At 42.4% G+C, this 19,811-nt stretch overlaps 1 protein-coding gene across 3 annotated transcripts in view; it reads right to left on the minus strand.

Annotated features, from left to right (window-relative positions):
- The window catches only part of RAB6A (RAB6A, member RAS oncogene family), a 69,572-nt gene that overhangs the window by 18,765 nt on the left and 30,996 nt on the right, over positions 1-19,811 (minus strand). Inside the window, exons 2-5 of one of the 3 annotated variants that reach the window (XM_063327652.1) lie at positions 8,350-8,408; positions 3,424-3,477; positions 1,933-2,049; positions 1,772-1,877 (exon numbers count right to left, since the gene is read on the minus strand). In XM_063327652.1, the coding sequence (XP_063183722.1) occupies positions 1,772-1,877; positions 1,933-2,049; positions 3,424-3,477; positions 8,350-8,408 (336 nt within the window). The remainder of the gene's footprint in view (positions 1-1,771; positions 1,878-1,932; positions 2,050-3,423; positions 3,478-8,349; positions 8,409-19,811) is intronic. The other 2 variants (XM_063327643.1, XM_063327632.1) reach the window with 2 other exon arrangements.

Raw genomic sequence — 19,811 nt, forward strand, 5'->3', positions numbered from 1 at the left:
ATAGGGTGATGAAGAATCAGCAAGCGAAACCCTAAGCCTCCCACACTGAAGTATACGAAAACTTTGGCACTAACTTAAGAAAACTTCATTACAGGTGAATTCAGAGCCAGGGAGTGAACTGAGTCCATCTATAATTTGGTTTTGACAGTGTCTAAAACAAGAAGTCTTATCACTGTGTTTTACACCAGTTCCCTTTTTTTTTTTAGTTCAATACAAAATATTTTATATAGAGAATGGGGATTAATGTGATATTCCATTCTACACCGCTCATGACTCGTGTCCCTGCAGCAAGAGGTTCCTACTGTTTCTTTGCTTCTCATAAATACTTAATACCAGCTACACATGTTGTACAGCTTAATTTTTACTTGCTAGGTTTAGGATTTTCTCTAGGAAATATCAGGGTTATACAACATAGTAGCAACTCTTGTATCATTGAACAGCGAGTTCAAAATAATTTCCAAATCATAAGCATAGAACCAGAAATACAAATTTAACCTAACCACAGCCACTTTTTCTTAATGATACATCCCTAAAAGCGGCAAGATAAGAATTTCAGGAAGCTACCCTGATCTAATGAGACAGTATGTTGTTTGAAAAGTTGCATTCCCTAAGAAAACCAACTTGTATAGAAGCTGCCATGGAGCTCGGCATTTACTACACAAAAAACATCTGAGTTGCCAAAGTAGTTTGCGCTACTTAAAAAAGGGGGGGGATTCTGCAGCAGTTCTTGACAAGTATTGATTTTTTTTAATGGCTTTTACTGCATAGTAATATATCGTATGCTAGACAGTCAAGACTTGATCACTTGCCAGCGTCTTAATTCTTCTCTTTACTACTTGGTAATACTGAATTTGCTAGGTCAGTAAAAAAATTTCGAAGTTCACAGCTAATCTATAATTTTAGCTCAAATGAAAGTGCAATTTTTAACAATTAAAGCTTTTATAGGTAAATCCCATATTCCCGCTATTATCTTCTAGTATTTATAAATCAAAGGACAAGAGAGCTTTTGCATTTGTATAGAATTAGGCCATGGCTCTCAGTCAATTCTGCTTTAAAACTCGAAGTGTCTGAAGGTTTAGTTCTCCTAAAACAACCTTTCTATTCTTTGTAAATACAGAAAGCTAGTAAGTTAGGGGTCTCTGGACTGAGGGGAGGGACAGAAGGAGAAGGGTTGAAAAAGCACTAATATTTTAGTTCACAAAAATGTACATACCTTAGTAAGAAATGAAAGAGCAATTGTTAAAGGATAAGGGCTTAGTAGTAAGTTTTACATATTGCAAAATGTGAAAGTGACTGATTCAAATGAAAATGTGATGTTAATGCATTTTCCCCCCAGCCCATGCCCAGATATTTTTTTTGGGGGGAGGGCAAATGGAGTGAAGCAAGCTACAGCTACCAGTGCAAAGTCTCTAATTGCAGAATTCAGATATCTATGAACATGATTCAGGTGTTTGAGACCAAAAGTCATAGGTGATATTACGATCGAAAAAGCAGATGAAAGAGGGTAAAGTGCAACAAGACCAGCCAGGACTCAAGGCTTCAGGAGAATGCAACAGAAAAGGGTTACAAAATGATGTCGTTTGTAAAACAGATCATACATTACAACAGCAGCGATCAGGTGGCTAGCTTAAAACTTGACTACAATAAAAGAAAACATAATTTTTTCCATGCCAGAATGAAGAACAAGCAGATGACTGTGATAGGACATGCAAAGCTAGGCTAAAGGATGAAAGGGGCAGAGTATTAGAAATGCAGAATTCCCCCCACTCACTTGTGATATCATAAACAACAACTGCAACAGTGGAGTCACGAATGTAGCTAGGAATCAAGCTCCTGAACCGTTCTTGACCTGCTGTGTCCCATAATTGCAACCGTACCTAACAAAATCAGTCAAACAAGCAAGAAAAATAAGAAAAAGGTCAAACCCAGTGCAATATACCTACTTGTGATATCGTAAACTACTACAGCAGCAGCAGAGTCACGGATGTAACTGGGAATGAGGCTACGGAAACGTTCCTGACCCGCAGTATCCCACAGCTGCAACCTGATCTGTGGGTGGGAGAAAATTAAAAAAGCCAAACTGCCACTAAAAATAAAAGAGTAAATAAATTTTACTGTTTGAAAAAAGCTAAATAAAAATTATAAACTCATGCAGGAGATGACTGGGGACTGGGAGCAGCAGCATACTGTCTCCTCCTTTGCAGCAATCTCTCCCAAGCGCTAGCAGTAGCCGAACTGGTATATGTGCACCTATCTTGGCTTTCTGCTGTCTTTGCTTTTTAAAAAGTGTTTTCCTTCCGAAAGGGGAGAAACAGAATGGCTCGGCTTTCCAACTGAGAGGACAAACAAGGCAAATGTTCACCTGCAGTTCTGCCTACACAAGGTTTTCATGCTCTGCTGCTATCCTTCCTCAGGACTCACGCGTGTAACCTCCAGCAGCCTGGAGGACGGTTGCTGGCGGAAGAATCTGACCACACATCATATTTCTAAAGGAAGAGCCTTCAGCTGCTGTCAGAGCCCTGGAAAAGCTACTCATGTGAATTTTTCAAGGAGTATAAAATGCTAGTTATTATCTATATTTAAGCCTTAGCCACACTGCAAAGTGGCATGCACCCAGACGAGGTTGAACGTCTCTTACCACCAAGGTTCTGAAAGAAAAGGCAAGATATACTAAAAGCAACATGTATGGCAAGATGCACAAGGGCCAGTTCTGCTATGGAAAAAACAACCCACCACTCCAGCACTTTCAATGCAATCACATTTATTGTGGGTTTATACAATACCACCACAAGCTTATGCGGCACTGCACAATTTGCTTCTGCAAATAGCTCAGTGGCTGAATTTCTTAATTAAGAATCTGAGCTCATTTTAAACGACAGACTTGCTTTCACAGAGGGGTGGTTTCATTTCAAGAACTAGAGCTGCACCAAGCTAAGAAACAAGTATCATTTGTGGATTATTATTGAAGGCAACCTGCTTTTTAAACAAGTAATATTAAGAACTACTGAGCTAGCTATTAACTGGCAGCTTTTGACAATTTATATTTTCTCCTTCTGTCTTGTGACATGAAAAAATGAAGGGGTTAAGCATGGTTCCCTTCACTTCTCCAAATTCCCACCATTATGCACCCCTCAAACTATGCGCATCATCTCCTTCTTCAAAGAGGATGACACCATAGCACCTTCTGCCGCTTGTAAAATGGCACTCATGAGCCCTCCAGAGATGAACCAAATGGTGATTTCCCGTTTCCCCAAACAGAGAAAGGAGCTTTTTCCACAGCACTTGTCAGTCTGGAAGCAGCTGGCAGATGAAGGCTCAGCCTGTACTTCCAAGTGATCTCAGAACTGTGGGCTGCACAATTACAACAGATGCTGATCCTCGTTCCTACTGTACAGAGAGAAGCGCAACAAAAATCTTACTCACTGTTCGATCCTCCAAATACATGGTTTTCGATAAGAAGTCAATGCCAATTGTTGCCTGTAAAAAAAAAAAAAAAGAAAAAAACAACAGCTCTTAAATGAAATGTCAGAACTGTAGTGATTTTCAGGGGAGTGAGAATTACTGCTGCATCAGAATTCAGCACCTGCAGTGGATCTGAAAGAAAAATATGTCGGTTGTCTTACTTTCAGGATGTAACTCTACCTCTAAGATTCAACAGGCAGTTTCCTTAATATCCATAAGCAGAACAGTATCTTAAAGCACAAAAAGTTGTTAACCTTAACTTCAGTTTATGCATATCAACAGTTTAATCCATACAGTCATAAGAGTATCAGCAAGGATTTTTACGCACATGACCTAAGTTACTGTGCATTAGCTGAACCTGGATATCTGGGCACGCTGACAGCCAAATATCTTAATGTATCTTAACTTTAAGCCTTTTTCATTAAAGCTAAGGTGGACATCTTCACATCTGCTGCAACACAAGAGCATGCACGCACGTGGCCCCCAACAATTCCTAAAGGTCAGTTAACACTAAGCTCACTGCAGCATAACTGCATCCAAGTTTCTAGACGCTAGTGGGAGCTTCGCATAGAACATCCTTAGATGTGTTTAAGAGAAAGAGCAAAGCACTACTAAGCGCTATCAAGAGCTGCTTCTTAAATACATGATCTTCACCCCATTTTTCAAGGCTGCAGTGAAGGCGAATCCAAGCTCTAGGAGTTCGTTTGCAGCAGGGGTACGACCGAGCTGACCTGTTGGGGCTATAAGGCTGCCCTGGCTTCAGCAGGACACTGAGCATCTCAGGCAGCTGCAGCGCTCAGCAACATCAATAGAGCCTGGAAAACATTCCAAAGAAATTCATTTCAAAAGAAAAAAAAAAAAAAAGAAAAACACACATGAGATAAGAGGTAGCACTCTCAGCTAGGGCAAAGAGGCTTGATACAACCTCTTCCCTGCTCTCCCACACTGAAGCAGGTATTTTTAATGGAGAGTCTATTTTACCGAATATGCTCCATATTGTTAGACTGCTATTATGCCCTCACTATATATCCCCATAATTAATTCCTTGTATTCTGCCAGATATTTTACATGGTAGGAACAAAGAATAGAGCCAGCCAGCCTGCTTGTGAGCAATACATGAAAACCAGCTGCAAATGAATAAGTAAAAAAAAAAAAAGCAGAACTGAACAATCCAAACTGAATTTCCATTTGGAACTAAATATAACACATCTGAAAACAACCTTTCCTGGCTGGATCAGGACAGCAGATTCGGAGTAGCAGAGATGGATAGGGGAAAAATAAATAGCAATGGATCCCAAGATGGCTACCCAGTGATTTTTCACCTGTCGTCAGGAACTGTGACATTACCAGTTCAGAGAGATGCTACTGAAACAGTCAGGCGGATATGAGAAGCCTCAAAAGACTAATGCAACAACATGAGTCCCTTCTGCTTTTGTTTTCCATTGTTTTGGCAGAGGGTACTCCTCGGAAGATTGCCTCAAAGATGCTTCTATTTTCCCTCGTGTCTATTTGATTTCACTTTACAGAAGAAAAGCTACAAACCCCCTAAGATCTTACACCACATATACAAGTCCGGATTCCATTCTGGCTGACAAACTGCTCGGGACTCAGATTTTCTCTGCTCTCAGTAGGAGCTGGAATATCAGCTGCAAAGCCCGAAAACCTGCCTCAGCCTGTACTTCATGCCATCCCTCCCACTCAGCTGTGCAGCAGCAAGAGCTCTGAAGCTCCCGAACTGCTGTAAGAAGTCTTTGGATGCCTGAGGGAAACGCGAGTGCTACCCAGAAATGCATCGGGCCAGTGAGATTCCTGCACTTGATCACCCCCGGCATGGAAAATGCAACAGAAAAGGCCAAGCACAAAACTTATTTTAGATCTGGGAGATGAAAATATTTGTGCTAATCACGTTGAGAAAAAGGTCTGTTACTTTCAAGCTGTGAAACGGCTCTTGACCTAAGCCCCCACAAGCTTTAAGAATTACATGGGATAACTTACAGACAAACATCTTTGTCCACCTGTACTGTTTGACCATATCACGAGGATACAGAGAAGCAGCAGATGTGAAGGAACGGATTCAGGCACTCTACATCCCAGACTTTCACTAAAATAGGTAACCTCCAAATAGGTATTTTGTCACAATTCTGACAAAAGGGGCAAAAAAGCTTGGGGGGATCTTGTGAGATCAGTTGTAAAGAAACGCTGTGCAATGTATGAGTAGAGGAAAAAAAAAAAGCCTGCTTACTGATGGGGAAAAATACATGGACATGAAAGTAAGCTAATTACTGTAATTAAGGTGGAGGCAGGTTTAACCCACTTGTGAAATGCTGTGCACCACATGGAAGAAGCAGGAACGAGGCAGGCTCTGAACATGATGCGAGGTACTGTAAGGCCCAATTGCAAATTTAAAGACAAATAGAACTAAAAAAAGCTGGAGAGGGCCACACTACGGATGGGGCTGTGTATGAGATCACTTTTTTATCCATCTGTCCTCACAACGCTACTGTCTAATAAGGAACTGCTGTTACCCTATTTTATAGGCTATACTTGCTGACACAGAATTACCCACGACTATGCAAGGAAGCCTGAGGCAAAGCAAGAACCTGAATTATCTTTCAAGTCACAGGCCAGCGTTTCAACCCAACACTGTCCTCCCTCTCCCTTCCTCCAAGAGGCTGAAGCTAAAGGGAAGCGTGGACTATAATTTCTCCTCTTGCATAACACACAGAGAATCACCATGTTTGCCAATGTTGGTCTTTCATTATACATCATATACGGTGCCACAGAACAAGGAAAATCTCTCCCAGAATGTCCATGGATTGGAATCACTCCTAGTAAAATATACACCACCAATGGCACAATTTTATTTCAGGTGTTCGGGTTTCCTTGACACAGTACAGCGAGTTCTTGTTTGATTCACAGTGCTGCTTTCATGAAAACAGCTTATTAATAAGCTACGGGCAATAGCTGAATTCCTCTTATCTAGCAGCAAGCAAAAGAAAACTAATGCACAGCACAGATTTTATTAAACGGCAGCCTTCTATTTTTAACAGCTGAACACAAAAAACCTTGTTAAAATGATAGGTTGTGGCAGCTTTCAGAAAATATGCATTCAAAATTTATCAAAAATGTCCAGAACGCGCAAATCATCCATCAACTAACCTACAGCTACGCTTAACCACGTATACGGTCCGATATGCATTATCACTCAAGTACCTGGCCTTGAGAGGTCTCTATATAATGCTGGGCATTGAGAAATTTATATTCTGGTTTGACACTAACATGTAGTGTGATTTTGGCCAAATTACTGGTGCTTTTATGACTCATTCTTTCTTCCAGCTGTAGCAAAATAGGACATACCGCCCTACCTCAGTCATGACTTCAGTAAAACAGAGGTCTTTGGATGAATGACACTATACCAAGTACATTACCACCCAAACTACGCACGTACCAATGATAGCTAAATTGAAGCTATCTTGTAAGCCCTTAAGATTTCTTACTGTTTTAAGTCCCACTCATTCATTTTGCAATCATTTAGGATATTATGTCAGACCAGCTTCCCATGGAGACAACTACATTATCATAAAGCACAAAGGGTCAAACCTCTTCAAGAAAGAACTAGGATGCAAGTTCCGTAGAGAGAAGGAGCAGACCTGAAAGAAAAATACTGTGGAAAAAAAGAACAGATTAAATAAAAGAACTGCATTCACATGTCCATGTAATTACAGTGGGTAGAATTTGAAAGGATGTTTGCTCCCTTGGGAGCAATGATGTGTACTCTAGCCCTCCTACACCATAGAAGCTTTGCTTCTCCCGTAGTTAAGGGAGAACTTACATCTCATTCTCCCCAACTTGCCTAGCAGCAGCAATGAGGAATTACTGAAGAGGCAGGAAGGAAATCACTAAGGGGTAAAGAGATTTAAAGGAGATACTTGTATAGACACTAAGTAACAGAAGAGTCGCAGCATTTTTCTTCTTTTTTTCCCATTACCTCCTCCTCCCACCCCCCCAAAAAACCCTTCACATTCATCAGGGAACAGATTTTTCTCAGCTTAGTGTATTCAGAACGTCACCAACTGTAACCAAGTCATGAAACACGTTCTGTTTGAACAAGACGCACTTTGTGAAGCTAAAGTACGTTTATAGCTTGTCACCTTTTCAAGCTCATCCTAAATTCTGGGAGTGGGCAACAATGCATCTCCTAGAATTTAGAAAAGTTAGCTTGTGTCAACTTGAACTGACTCGTTACCAAACACAAAGCAGTGAGGGGGCTGCAGGGCCAATTGGAATAAAAGACGATCATTGCTTCAGCCCCAACCTTGCCAACCCAATCTTGTTTAAATAATAAATAACTAAGCATAAGCAAGCAGTCACAGGATGGGGACGTGGACAACAATGAGTTTTGTGGTCTTTGTTCCAGCAGACAGAACAAAATAGCGTCCTAAAGAACGCCCAAGCCTTACAATCCACTGCTTTCTGCTCTGCAAGTCCTTGTTCACCTCTTTGCAGCTCAGCTTGCTTCTTTTTTAAGAGCCGGGGTACCTGTTACATTTTCCCCACAGAGGCATTAGATCTGATGCTTTGGTAGCAAATGGTGTGAAAAGAAAAATGGTAGACTGAACAACTGTTATCATTTGGGAATACCTAAGAAGCCTATCCTTTCAAACCACAGCTCATCCCGCTGCCAGTAGCTGATAAGCTACTCAAGCAAAATCCAACACTGAAATGCCATTCTGAAAGACTATTAAAATACACAAATTAGAGATTTTACAGTTAAGAATTTGGTCAGTGTACCAACTCTTATCCATTGCAATCAAATGGAATCTTCCTGCAATGGAAGACACAACAACAAAAGGGCCATACAGAAGACAATAATATGGATGAATTTACCTGGTAGGTGTTGTCAAAGCTGTCATACATGAACCTGGTGATCAAAGAAGTCTTCCCCACTGAAAAAAGAAAAAAAACCACAGATTCAAGGAACAATTTCAGTGAAAGTATTAAGCGAGGGATTTAAAAATGGTTTCAGGAGGAGTTTTACTCTGTGTCCAACAGATCCATACTGTGCAATTAAACTCCCCACAAGCAAAAGAGTAGTCTTTACAATCACAGGGTCACTAATAGGTACATTTTTCTGAAAAAGGCTGGCACCTGTATCATTCCCGAGCAGCAGTTTTACTCTTAAACATCCATGATTCAAGACGAAAATTGAGATAATTTGATTGTTCCAGTTTCTACCACGTCATTCAGAGATTTCAGTTGAACTAAATGAACACACGTAATAGGTCTGACAACCCCGACAACAAATTATTATACACAAGACAGCCCTTCTCGCTCACAGAACAAGGCAGCTATGTCGCTTTAAAATACATCTCGCTGTGCACCTCCTCAATGTGACACTCTCTGTATTTGTCACACAAATGGCAGTCCCTGCTGTATCATCACGGTAGCATAAGACAAGATTGAGGAGCATCATTGTTCAGAGGCTTGTTTACCACCTGCCCACAATTCCTGCAGTCCTGATCACTCCATTAACTTCACCCTTCCTTTGACAGGGTATTTCACTATACCTTTTTGTATCAGCAGGTTCATATGCTGTTAAAAATGCCATTATCCACCCCAGTGATGGCTGCAGCTCGTGACTGGTGTGTTTGCTTGCCTGTTCAGCAGCAGGAAGGCAGTTGGCACTGCCATCAGAAGGTGTCACTGCAGCATGTGCAGCCACACCTGATACTCAACAGGGACACCGGTGAAGCCTTTTTCATGCAGCCATTTGTGATGCTGCAGCTCGTCTGTAGCTGCCACTCAGCTTGGCCAAGTAAAACCACAAAATACGGCAAGATCATTTCATAACTGAGATCTACATAAACTGTGTATATCATAACATTCCAGCCAGGTATCAGGCTACCTTGCAATCTCATTTTCATAGAATCATAGAATGGTTCGGGTTGGAAGGGACCATAAGACAAGTAATATGAGGTTCATTTTAAAACAATCACTGTCACAAAAGTTACCTTCTACTCTCTGTAAAACCAGCGATACAGCTGAGCTGGGACAAAGCCTAACTCATAATCAATGGCCAACTTCTTCCTACTTCATACCACCTTCACCTGGAGGGGACCAGCAGGAGCCGGAACATCTCAACTTGCCTCATTTCAATATATTTAAATACTCCTAATTGTAGGGAAATTACTTAGGAAACAACTGAAGTTACTCAAGAATATATCACCTCCAGTTGTTTCCGTCTAACCTCCTTGCAGCTGGAATTGGCAGGGGAGACTTATGTATGACTTACGTTGGCCATCAAACACTGCAGGTACAGATAAAAGGCAGTTAGATGTGCACGAGTCAAAGCTTGCGTTCTTCAAATAAGGTTGTAGAGATGTTAGTCTGCAAGGATGACCATCAAGAGAGATGCGGAATTTAAGCCAAAATTCTGGTGGGGGAAGGCTAGTGGTGGTGTCTGGTTTGGGGGTTTTTTCTGTTTTGTTTTTTTTTTTTTTTCTTCAAATCTTGGTGTAAAACTTTCAACAAAATCTGCAGGATTGTACTAAGCAGCATTTTAATCCACCTCCAAACTTCAGTTAACTCTGTAGAAGTGCTAAACTAACAACAAACCAGCAGACAGCCTTTGAGAAAAGGATTTTCCCAAGTGTCAAGATTTGAATTCCTGCGTGTTTTTAACATATTCCCCTCCATAGGCATAATCAGGTTTCCCCCAAAGTTAAAAAGCTGCCTTCGCAAAGGTAGAGCAAATATTCCCTTCGGTGAGTAGGTATTCAGAAGCAACACATCTCAGATGGGCAGGATTCCTGAATCCCTTATTCAAATTTGTCCCAGGCCCCCACGGATGTGTTGAAGAACAGCACAAGCTGGTGCAGGTCAAGCAGCCACAGGCTGGGAGAGGAGGAGGGTTTCACTCCAGACCCAGCAACTCAAATCCTCCAGAGACAGAGACCAGCAAATCCAATACCTTCCCACTGCGGCATACACTATAAATCCCAGTAACGGGTTTGCGGCACCACAAACAAGCTGGCTTTTCCTCACGTGGCCACTGATGCCAACAGTCAAATTGAATTCTTTAGAGGCACAAGGAGATGTAATCAAACCCATGAAATAATTTTCTTTGGTAAGTCACAACAGCCCCTGAAGAACACTGAAGTCTTAGGACGACATTTCCCTTCCCGCTGTACACTGAGAAGCCCTGGACGGAATCTGTCTAGAAACTATAAAATCTGAAAAGATTTTCTATTTCATATTCTTTGAGCTTCCCCACCCTACCTTCACCCATTTCACAAAACATAGGGGAAAAATAAGGTGCCCCTTGGCTTGCTTATATTTAAATATCTCCTTCAACTGATGTTCGGATAGAGTGTCTTAATGCACTTCAGATCTAAGACATTTCCTTTGCAAACAGACCGAGGTTTCCTTTACATAGCATGTCAATGGCACCAGATCAAGCTAATATTAATACCAACTGCTTAGAGTTTCAATTCCACAATGATTACTGAAGCATCACCATTTCTCCTTTAAAAAAAAAAAAACTTGCTTGAAAAATCCTGGCAGAAGTGAAAGCTCACAATTCCCACTGTATCTATAATTAAAAGGAAAAGTCAGTGAATCTTCTCTTCAGAAATTCACAAGTTTAGATTATATAAACAAACACCTTGTCCAGAGGGTTACAGGCTTTAAATATTCCCTCTTTAAAAAAGAGCCACTCCTAATACTTCACACCATCTCACCTCTCCCCAGCCTCCCCACACACGCCGCCCTGCCTGCCAATGGCAGAAACTATCCCCAGCCCTACAAAAAATAGCCGGATGAATCACCTTAGGATTCATATACCATCTGTTGCACACTAAAGCGATGTGGATGCATATGCCGCTTCTCCTGTGGAAGCCGTGCTGCTCTAAGCCCCATTTCAGAGAGCTTGAACAGGGAACAAAAACACACAGAAATTAATCTATTGTCAATTATGTTGATCCCATTTTTCCCATACGGAGGCATAGCACTGGCCCCTGGGCTAGTCATAGCTAAAGCACTGTCACACATGATTTTGTGAGCATACCAAGTACTTAAACGTGCTAACTGTATTTACGATGGACCTACTACAATAGTTACAAACTGAATTCCCAGTAAGGAATTTAGCACACCCCAACCTGCAGAAATAGCTGATGTTTTTCCCCTCCCTTGGCAGAGCAACAGAAGGGCCACTGAGCCACAGTTTGCCATTTGCTTTTGGAGTCGAGCCCCTGGACTCTTGCATGAGTTTTATTTTTACATCAGTTTTTAATAGGAACGTCACAACCGAGTGTTAAGCTCCTGTCCATGACTTTAAAAAGAAATAAATATAACAATAATAAAGAACATTACCAAAAAAAGAACCGATTTGTTGACTGAGGATCTGCAGGAGAGTCTGAATCCCATTCTGTTACATATTTTCACTTGCTTTCCGTTCTGTCTTCTGGCTGTATGCTTATCAAATTCACAGAAGGCATTAATTTGGGAGTGACTGCAAGCAAGTTAGAGGACAGAATCAGAATTCAAAATAATCTCAAAAAATGCAAAGTGACCTCAAGAGGAAAATGAAGCTCAGCAGGGAGAAGTAGCAGAAGGTAATACACACAGCCAAGAACAACTGGCTGCTTAAAATACAGATTGCAAACAACTCCGTAAGCAATCTGGGGGTTATAACCAAAGGAAGCAGATAAGACAGTCAAGACTTCCTCTTTGTTTCATTAAGCAGTGTGGTTTTTTAAAAATCTACTGGGTTAATTTAATCTCTTGGAAAAATTTCAACACACAAATATGTCCAGGGCAGCATTAGTCAGCAATGCAGTAGCATACAACATCCTTTGGGCCAAAGTATTTCTGGAATGCTGCTGGGACGAAAAAAAAAAAAGTTAACATTATCCTTGAAGAAATAAAGGTGGGGGAGGAAATGCTGCGAATGGGGTTTTACTGCAGTGCACAGCTTTGGCTGGAGCAAAAACCTCAATTCAGGAGTTGAGAAGGAGCTTTTTGGCAAGAAAAAAAAGGCAGCTTGCACAGTTTACCAGAACTGAAAGGTGACGAACAGCAGAGAAGTAACATAGTGATAAGGAAAGATGGTCTCCAGCCTCTTTTCTTTCTGTAGATCAAGATCAAACAGCTGAAAGCCAAGTCCAAACAAAGTCCTACCAGAAAAGGCATGTAATCTCGAAACTGAGGGTAATTAAACTCTGAAATTCTGCTGGGCAGTGGAGTCTCCTCCGTTCCTTTGCACACAGAGTTGTCAGATATCATTCCAGTGTAAGAATTCACATGCAAGGCATCCAAGAATTTTTTGAAGCATAGGGAAGCTAAGAAAATAAGTGATTAACCAAAGAAATCATTTGTTCCAATGCTGCACCTCCTGAACATCAATTTTGGAAACTGTCATTAAGTGGCTGAATAACAGTAGCAGCATGGGTTTCATTAGATGAGTTTTCTGCTGCTTCAAGCTTTTGATCCAACGAAAACAACGCCCAGCTCCTAATCACACAGCTGTGGCTCAGACACCATTGCTTAAGTACAGAGATTATCAACGTACAGTCCTGGATGGGAAGGCAACCAGTTCTCATGGGAGTTTTTAAGCTTGTATCCAACTTGCTCAGATGGTTTTCTTCAGCTGTACCAGCTCTGGAAGAATGTGGACCTAGAGAACACTGGTGGCTCCCGTAGCGAACTGGCTACTCACCCTCTAACCATCTAAGCTGAACAGGTTAAAAATACTGTGTGGTGCTTTTTCCTGAGAGGCTGGGGGAAGCGCAGAGAGAGAAGTGTTTTGCTGTACAAAGCAATAAGTGGAAGCATTCATCCGCATTAATTCTGATAAACTGCAATGTTTTAATATACTAAGCGACAGAAAGAAGTGGCTGGTCTGGTATACAAAAATAGGAAACTCCTAAAAGGAAAGGTCTGATCACTGGTTCAGCACAGAAAAAAGTAGACGCCCAAATACGAACAGCCTCCTAAATCAGCAGCTGAATCAGTGGCAAACAGCAAAGTATCCAAGACACGTAACTGAGTTAAAAGACAGGAACTTGTGAAGTTCCTAACAGCGAAATTGCCATTAACTATGAGGGCCCAAATTCAAAGCCTTCAACAGCTAATGGAGTCAACCTGATCGATACTCTTTGTCTGGAAGCCTTGAGCCACTGCCTAGCACTTATTTCAGAAAGAGCATTCATCTGCAAGATGAAATCAATACGCTAATCTCATAGTTCCAGCAACTTTGATCTGACAGCAGCGACTGGAGAGATTTCAAGGTCATTCATCTGATTCTTGGAGACTGCCTTGTCCCGCTTCTGGGGCCTTGCGTCCTGGAGATTTGTATGTCCAATGCCAACCACCACTAATGACATTGATTAACTGCGGGTACCAACAACTCCTCCGCATCAGTGCATGCAGAATACGTGCCACCGGCCACTGCTGGCAGCACTGCAGGCAGCACTCCATGCTGCGGGCTGTAACGAGCCCCTGGGGAGACTCACATGAGAGCCAGGGATGGAAGAGACCCATTAGGTAATACAAATCATCTCCCTGACAGCATGGGATTAGAAAGTCATTTGTTGCCAGGCGGAGTCTGCAAAGGGCTCAGGCAACAGTCAAGAGTGACCTACAAAAGAAAAGTAATTGGGATTGTGCCACTTGCACTGTATGATGCACAAGAGGAGCAGGCCCTAGAATCATAGAATGGTTTGGGTTGGAAGGGACCTGAAAGATCATCCAGTTCCAACCCCCTGCCCTGGGCAGGGACACCTCCCACCAGACCAGGTCGCTCCAAGCCCCAGCCAACCTGGCCTTGAACCCCTCCAGGGATGGGGCAGCCACAGCTTCTCTGGGCAACCTGGGCCAGGGGCTCACCACCCTCACAGCAAAGAATTTCTTCCTAATCTCTAATCTAAATCTCCCCTCTTTCAGTTTAAAACCGTTCCCCCTCATCCTATCACCATCACTCCCCTCCCTGATCCAGAGTCCCTCCCCAGCTTTTCTGGAGCCCCTTTAGGGACTGGAAGGGGCTCCAAGGTCTCCACGGAGCCTTCTCTTCTCCAGGCTGAACACCCCCAGCTCTCCCAGTCTGTCCTCACAACAGGGGGGCTCCAGCTCTCACAGCATCTTCGTGGCCCTCCCCATTTCATTTTCTTAGGCATGTACTTGCCTCTCTAATGTAAGAGATTTACATCTTGCCCAAGGATTCTTCCAGAAAAGTCACACTTAAATCTCCGAGTTCATACTAGTTGTTGTTTAGCACTTTCAAAGCAACAGCAATAAATAATAAACCAAGAAACATCTGCAAAGCAAAATAATCTCAAAACCAATCCTTCTATCCAGCCTTTTCATTGTAAAGCTAAAAAATTCCACTTGGCCTCTCCCAGTTCTCAGAGGCAGACGTGGTTAACGGAGATCCAACTTGCTAAAAGCGCAAGTTAGAGAGAGGAAGATGAAGAAAGTCGCTTCATCACACATACAGAGAAATGGCAGTGTAATCCCAAAATTTCACTTGCCCTTTGCAAAGCTCCCTTAAAATCTGGCTGAAGGATAAATCCCCATAACGCTACAACTTTCTTTCACAGATAAACTCACCTCAAAATCTTCACTGGAAATATTTCCTTTACTAGGCACACCATAACACAGCTTATCCAGCTATAACCGAGATGCTGACAAGGAACTGTATTTCTTACTGAGAAGTCAAGTTCTGTTCTGCCCTCACCTCTCAAAACAGATGACCCGATACCACTCAAGGAGTTCTGTCGAAAGATACGGCTCCAAGATCTTCCAACTACTGGCCTCACATCAAGTTTCATGCTCAAATTTGCTGGTACTTGAGACCCAATGCTTAAAAGAGTTGCTGAAACTCAAAGATCTAATGCTGAGGATGAGAGCGCTTGCTAATCCAGATCTGGAAAAAACAACTCAAGGCAACAAGCCTTGAGGAAAAAGCATTGCTAAGAACAATATACTGAATTATGAATGCATGAAAACCATTTTTAGATTTTTATTTAAAAAGAAGCCCCAAAAGGAGGATGCTTATAGTTGACTTAAAATGATCTGTATGAGCCAGCAATCAAGAAGAATATTTTTAGGTATGTCAGTCTGAGCTCTTAAAACAGAAATGCTGTATTAAAGTGATTAAAGCAACTTCTTTTTAAAAAAAAAAATCCTCCTCTGCTCTTCACTGTCAAGCTATGGAAATTTCACCCAGTTCCCCCAAAGCAAGAAACAAAACTCATTCATTATCCCGAAAACACTGACAGAGGCAGACGACTGCATTCATCTAACAAATTCTCAGTAAGATTAAGTTTATCCATAGCCGCAGCTGAGGAACTCTAAGGACAGCATCAAGTCTAGTGACAGAGACCAGCGGTAAAAGGCGGAGTTGATGTGGTCACAGAATCACAGAATCTTCAGAGTTGGAAGGGACCTCTAGAGATCATCTAGTCCAACTCCCCTGCTAAAGCAGCATTGCCTAGAGCACATTACTCACGACTGCATCCAGGCAGGTCTTGAAAGTCTCCAGAGAAGGGGACTCCACAACCTCCCTGGGCAGCCTCTTCCAGTGCGCTCTCACCCTCACCGTAAAGAAGTTTTTCCGTGTATTTGAACGGAACTTCCTATGTTCCAGCTTGTGCCCATTACCCCTCGTCCTGTTACTGGGAAACACTGAAAAGAGTCTGGCACCATCCTCCTTCAACCCACCCTTTCGATACTTATATGCCATAATAAGGTCTCCCCTCAGCCTTCTCTTCTCCGGGCTAAAGAGTCCCAGCTCTCTCAGCCTTTCCTCATAAGGGAGATGCTCCAGTCCCTCAGTCATCTTTGTTGCCCTTCGCTGGACCCGCTCCAGTAGCTCCCTGTCCCTCTTGAACTGGGGAGCCCAAAACCGGACGCAGTAGTCCAGTTGTGGCCTCACCAGTGCAGAGTAGACGGGGAGAATGTCCTCCTCCGACCTACTGGCCACACTCTTCCCTATGCAGCCCAGGATTCCATTGGCCTTTTTGGCTATAAGGGCACATTGTTGGCTCATGGATAATTTACTGTCTACCAGGACCCCCAGATCCTTCTCCTCAGAACTACTTCCCAGCAGGTCCACCCCTAACCTATACTGGTGCTTAGCATTCTTCCTCCCTAGGTGCAGGACCTTGCACTTGCTTTTGTTCAACCTCATTAGGTTCTTCTCTGCCCAGCTCTCCAGCCTCTCCAGGTCACACTGGATGGCAGCACGGCCCTCTGGAGAGTCAGCCACCCCTCCCAGTTTGGTATCATCAGCGAACTTGCTGAGCATACACTCTGTCCCTTCATCCAAGTCATTAATGAATATACCGAACACAACTGGACCAAGTATTGACCCCTGGGGGACACCACTGGTTACAGGCCTCCAACTGGACTCTATGCCGCTGATCACAACCCTCTGAGTTCTGTCACTCAGCCAGCTCTCGATCCACCTCACTGTCACCTCATCTAGCCCATACTTCCTCAGCTTCCTAATGAGGATGTTACGGGAGACAGTGTCAAAAGCCTTGCTAAAGTCAAGGTAGATGACATCTACGGCTCTCCCCTCATCCAGCCAACCAGTCATAACATCATAGAACGCTATCAGATTGGTCAAGCATGATTTACCCTTGGTCTCGCCTCCTTGCTCTAATTAAAGAATTTTTTACCCTTAAGTTGGTTTTTTCCCCTTTGATTCCACTTCTGCTCTACTGTCAAACCTCTTTTATTCTGATATTTCTTTCCTGACCCAAGACGCCAGATGAGATCAGACCAAAGGCCCATCTGAGCCAATACTCTGCATCCCCAAGTCCCCAGTAAATAAAAAAAAAAAATCCAGGGGAAAAAAAATCAGAAGAAAGCCCACAAAGAATAAACCTTCTTGAAATATATCCATGGTTGTACCCTCAGTAAGCAGCTTTGTTTACAACTAAAAAATACAATTGGGTAAAAAAAAAAGTTACTTTTAATTAAAAAAAAAAGTATGGCTATAGATTTTTTTATTATTATTATTATTATTATTATTATTATTATTATTATTATTATTATTATTATTTTAAGAGCAAAGGGCAATATTAAACGTGCATTTATCAGACATTTTCATGGCATGTTTTGGCTATGCCGGATAAAGCTGGCTGAAGGATGGCCTCCCAGCCTGGTTGCTGAAATGGAACGGCTGCCCCCATTGATTCCAGGAAATAACAACATTTTGTACTGTGAACACTACAAAAATTGTGCAAGTCGCTTTTGTACTACTTCAGTGGTTCCTGCATTATACCAAAGCAGCAATGGCTTCTTTATGTACAAACATAATGGTTCAAATAGCCTCTTTTAATTTTTTCCCAGCCTAGCTAAATATCTAGGTTATAAATTATTATACTCTTGTCCTTTTAAACAGATTTGCTTCTTTAAGACAGAATTTAAGATTCTGTTTAGGAATTTAATGTAGAATATCCAGAAAGTTACATGAAAACAAACAAGACCTAGAAAAACATGGAACAGCTTGGGTTTGTTGTAAATAATTTTAGTAATAATGATGTTCCATCATTTTCTACTTTAAATATATTTTTATTTCATTCATCCCGGAGAACAGAGGCAACTCACCTGGATTTTAATCGATTATATTTTTTGTACTCATTTGAAATAGAACGAAAACAATGCACCGAAGCTTGCAACCTAGATCAAACACAGGAAGATCAGCAAAGGAAATTAAAGCACCTAGAGTGAATCCGTCACCTTCAGATGCAGCAACGCACAGGGAGCCCTGAGCAAGGAGCATGCTCTCAATAAAAAGCCCATTTAATACACTTCCAGTAGTTTTGTCACTTCTGTTTTAATTGCAACTTCTTTGACAAAGGAAATTTGCAGCTACATTGCTCTACAGAGGAACTATGGGCCAGCGAAGATCTGAAGATAATTTGCTGATGCAAAACATCGATAATTACATATTTCTTTGGCGGTTCAGTAGACATTTTGGTCCATCATAAGAATGCTTCTAAAATGCAAAAAAAATAAGCCAAAGTCACACAGAATCTTCAGAGTTGGAAGGGACCTCTAGAGATCATCTATCCAACTCCCCTGATAAAGCAGCATTGCCCAGAGCACATTACTCACGACTGCATCCAGGCAGGTCTTGAAAGTCTCCAGAGAAGGGGACTCCACAACCTCCCGGGGCAGCCTGTTCCAGTGCTCTCTCACCCTCAACATAAAGAAGTTTTTCCGTGTATTTGAACAGAACTTCCTGTGTTCCAACTTGTGCCCACAGCCCCTCGTCCTCTTATTGGGAACCACTGAAAAGAGTCTGGCACCATCCTCCTTCAACCCACCCTTTAGATACTTGTAAACATTAATAAGGTCTCCCCTCAGCCTTCTCTTCTCCACGCTAAAAAGTCCCAGCTCTCTCAGCCTTTCCTCATAAGGGAGATGCTCCAGTCCCTCAATCATCTTTGTTGCCCTTCACTGGACCCGCTCCAGTAGCTCCCTGTCTCTCTTGAACTGGGGAGCCCAAAACTGGACGCAGTAGTCCAGTTGTGGCCTCACCAGTGCAGAGTAGACGGGGAGAATGACCTCCTTCGACCTACTGGCCACACTCTTCCCTATGCAGCCCAGGATTCCATTGGCCTTTTTGGCTACAAGGGCACATTGTTGGCTCATGGATAATTTACTGTCTACCAGGACCCCCAGATCTTTCTCCTCAGAACTACTTCCCAGCAGGTCCAGCCACTTGAAGTCCTTCAAGAACTTAAAAGCAGGTTCTACGGGCTGCAGAAGACTGAAGTCCACAAACCTCTGTGCTCAGAGTCCTCTGCACAGACTAAATGGGAGGCAGCGGCACAGGAAACCAACTGTTGCTTTGCCAACAACGGATCATCACACAGTGAAAAAACAACAGCAAAGATGGTGCTGGCAGCAGCCAGCAGCTCATACATGGTTGCAGGGGAAAGAAGAACAGACAACAGAGCAACCAACTCCGAAAGGATTTTTTGGCAGTTTATTTGTGTAGGTTTTATGGCATCCTACCCTGAAAAGTAATTCTAGAAAGGCAAACACAATCAATAACAATGTCAAACAACTGCAGCTGACCTTTTTAGCCCAATGAATCCCTGCCAATCCTTAATTTCTTTTCAGGTCACCACCCACAACAAAGCTTTTTTTTTCCTTCTTTAATTAAAAGCAGTATTGAAAACTGTTTGATACAGTCCTGGATCAATTGCTTTGACCTGAGGGATTGCTGGTAGTCTATAGCACTCAATTTGAGAATCACTGGCTGGTACCCACAAAGCAGAGTAGGTACCCACAAAGCAGAGTAGGTGAATCAGCTTACCGCTCTCCTGCAGTAC

Source organism: Chroicocephalus ridibundus, chromosome 1 (genome assembly GCF_963924245.1).
Source record: "Chroicocephalus ridibundus chromosome 1, bChrRid1.1, whole genome shotgun sequence".
NCBI lineage: Eukaryota > Metazoa > Chordata > Aves > Charadriiformes > Laridae > Chroicocephalus > Chroicocephalus ridibundus.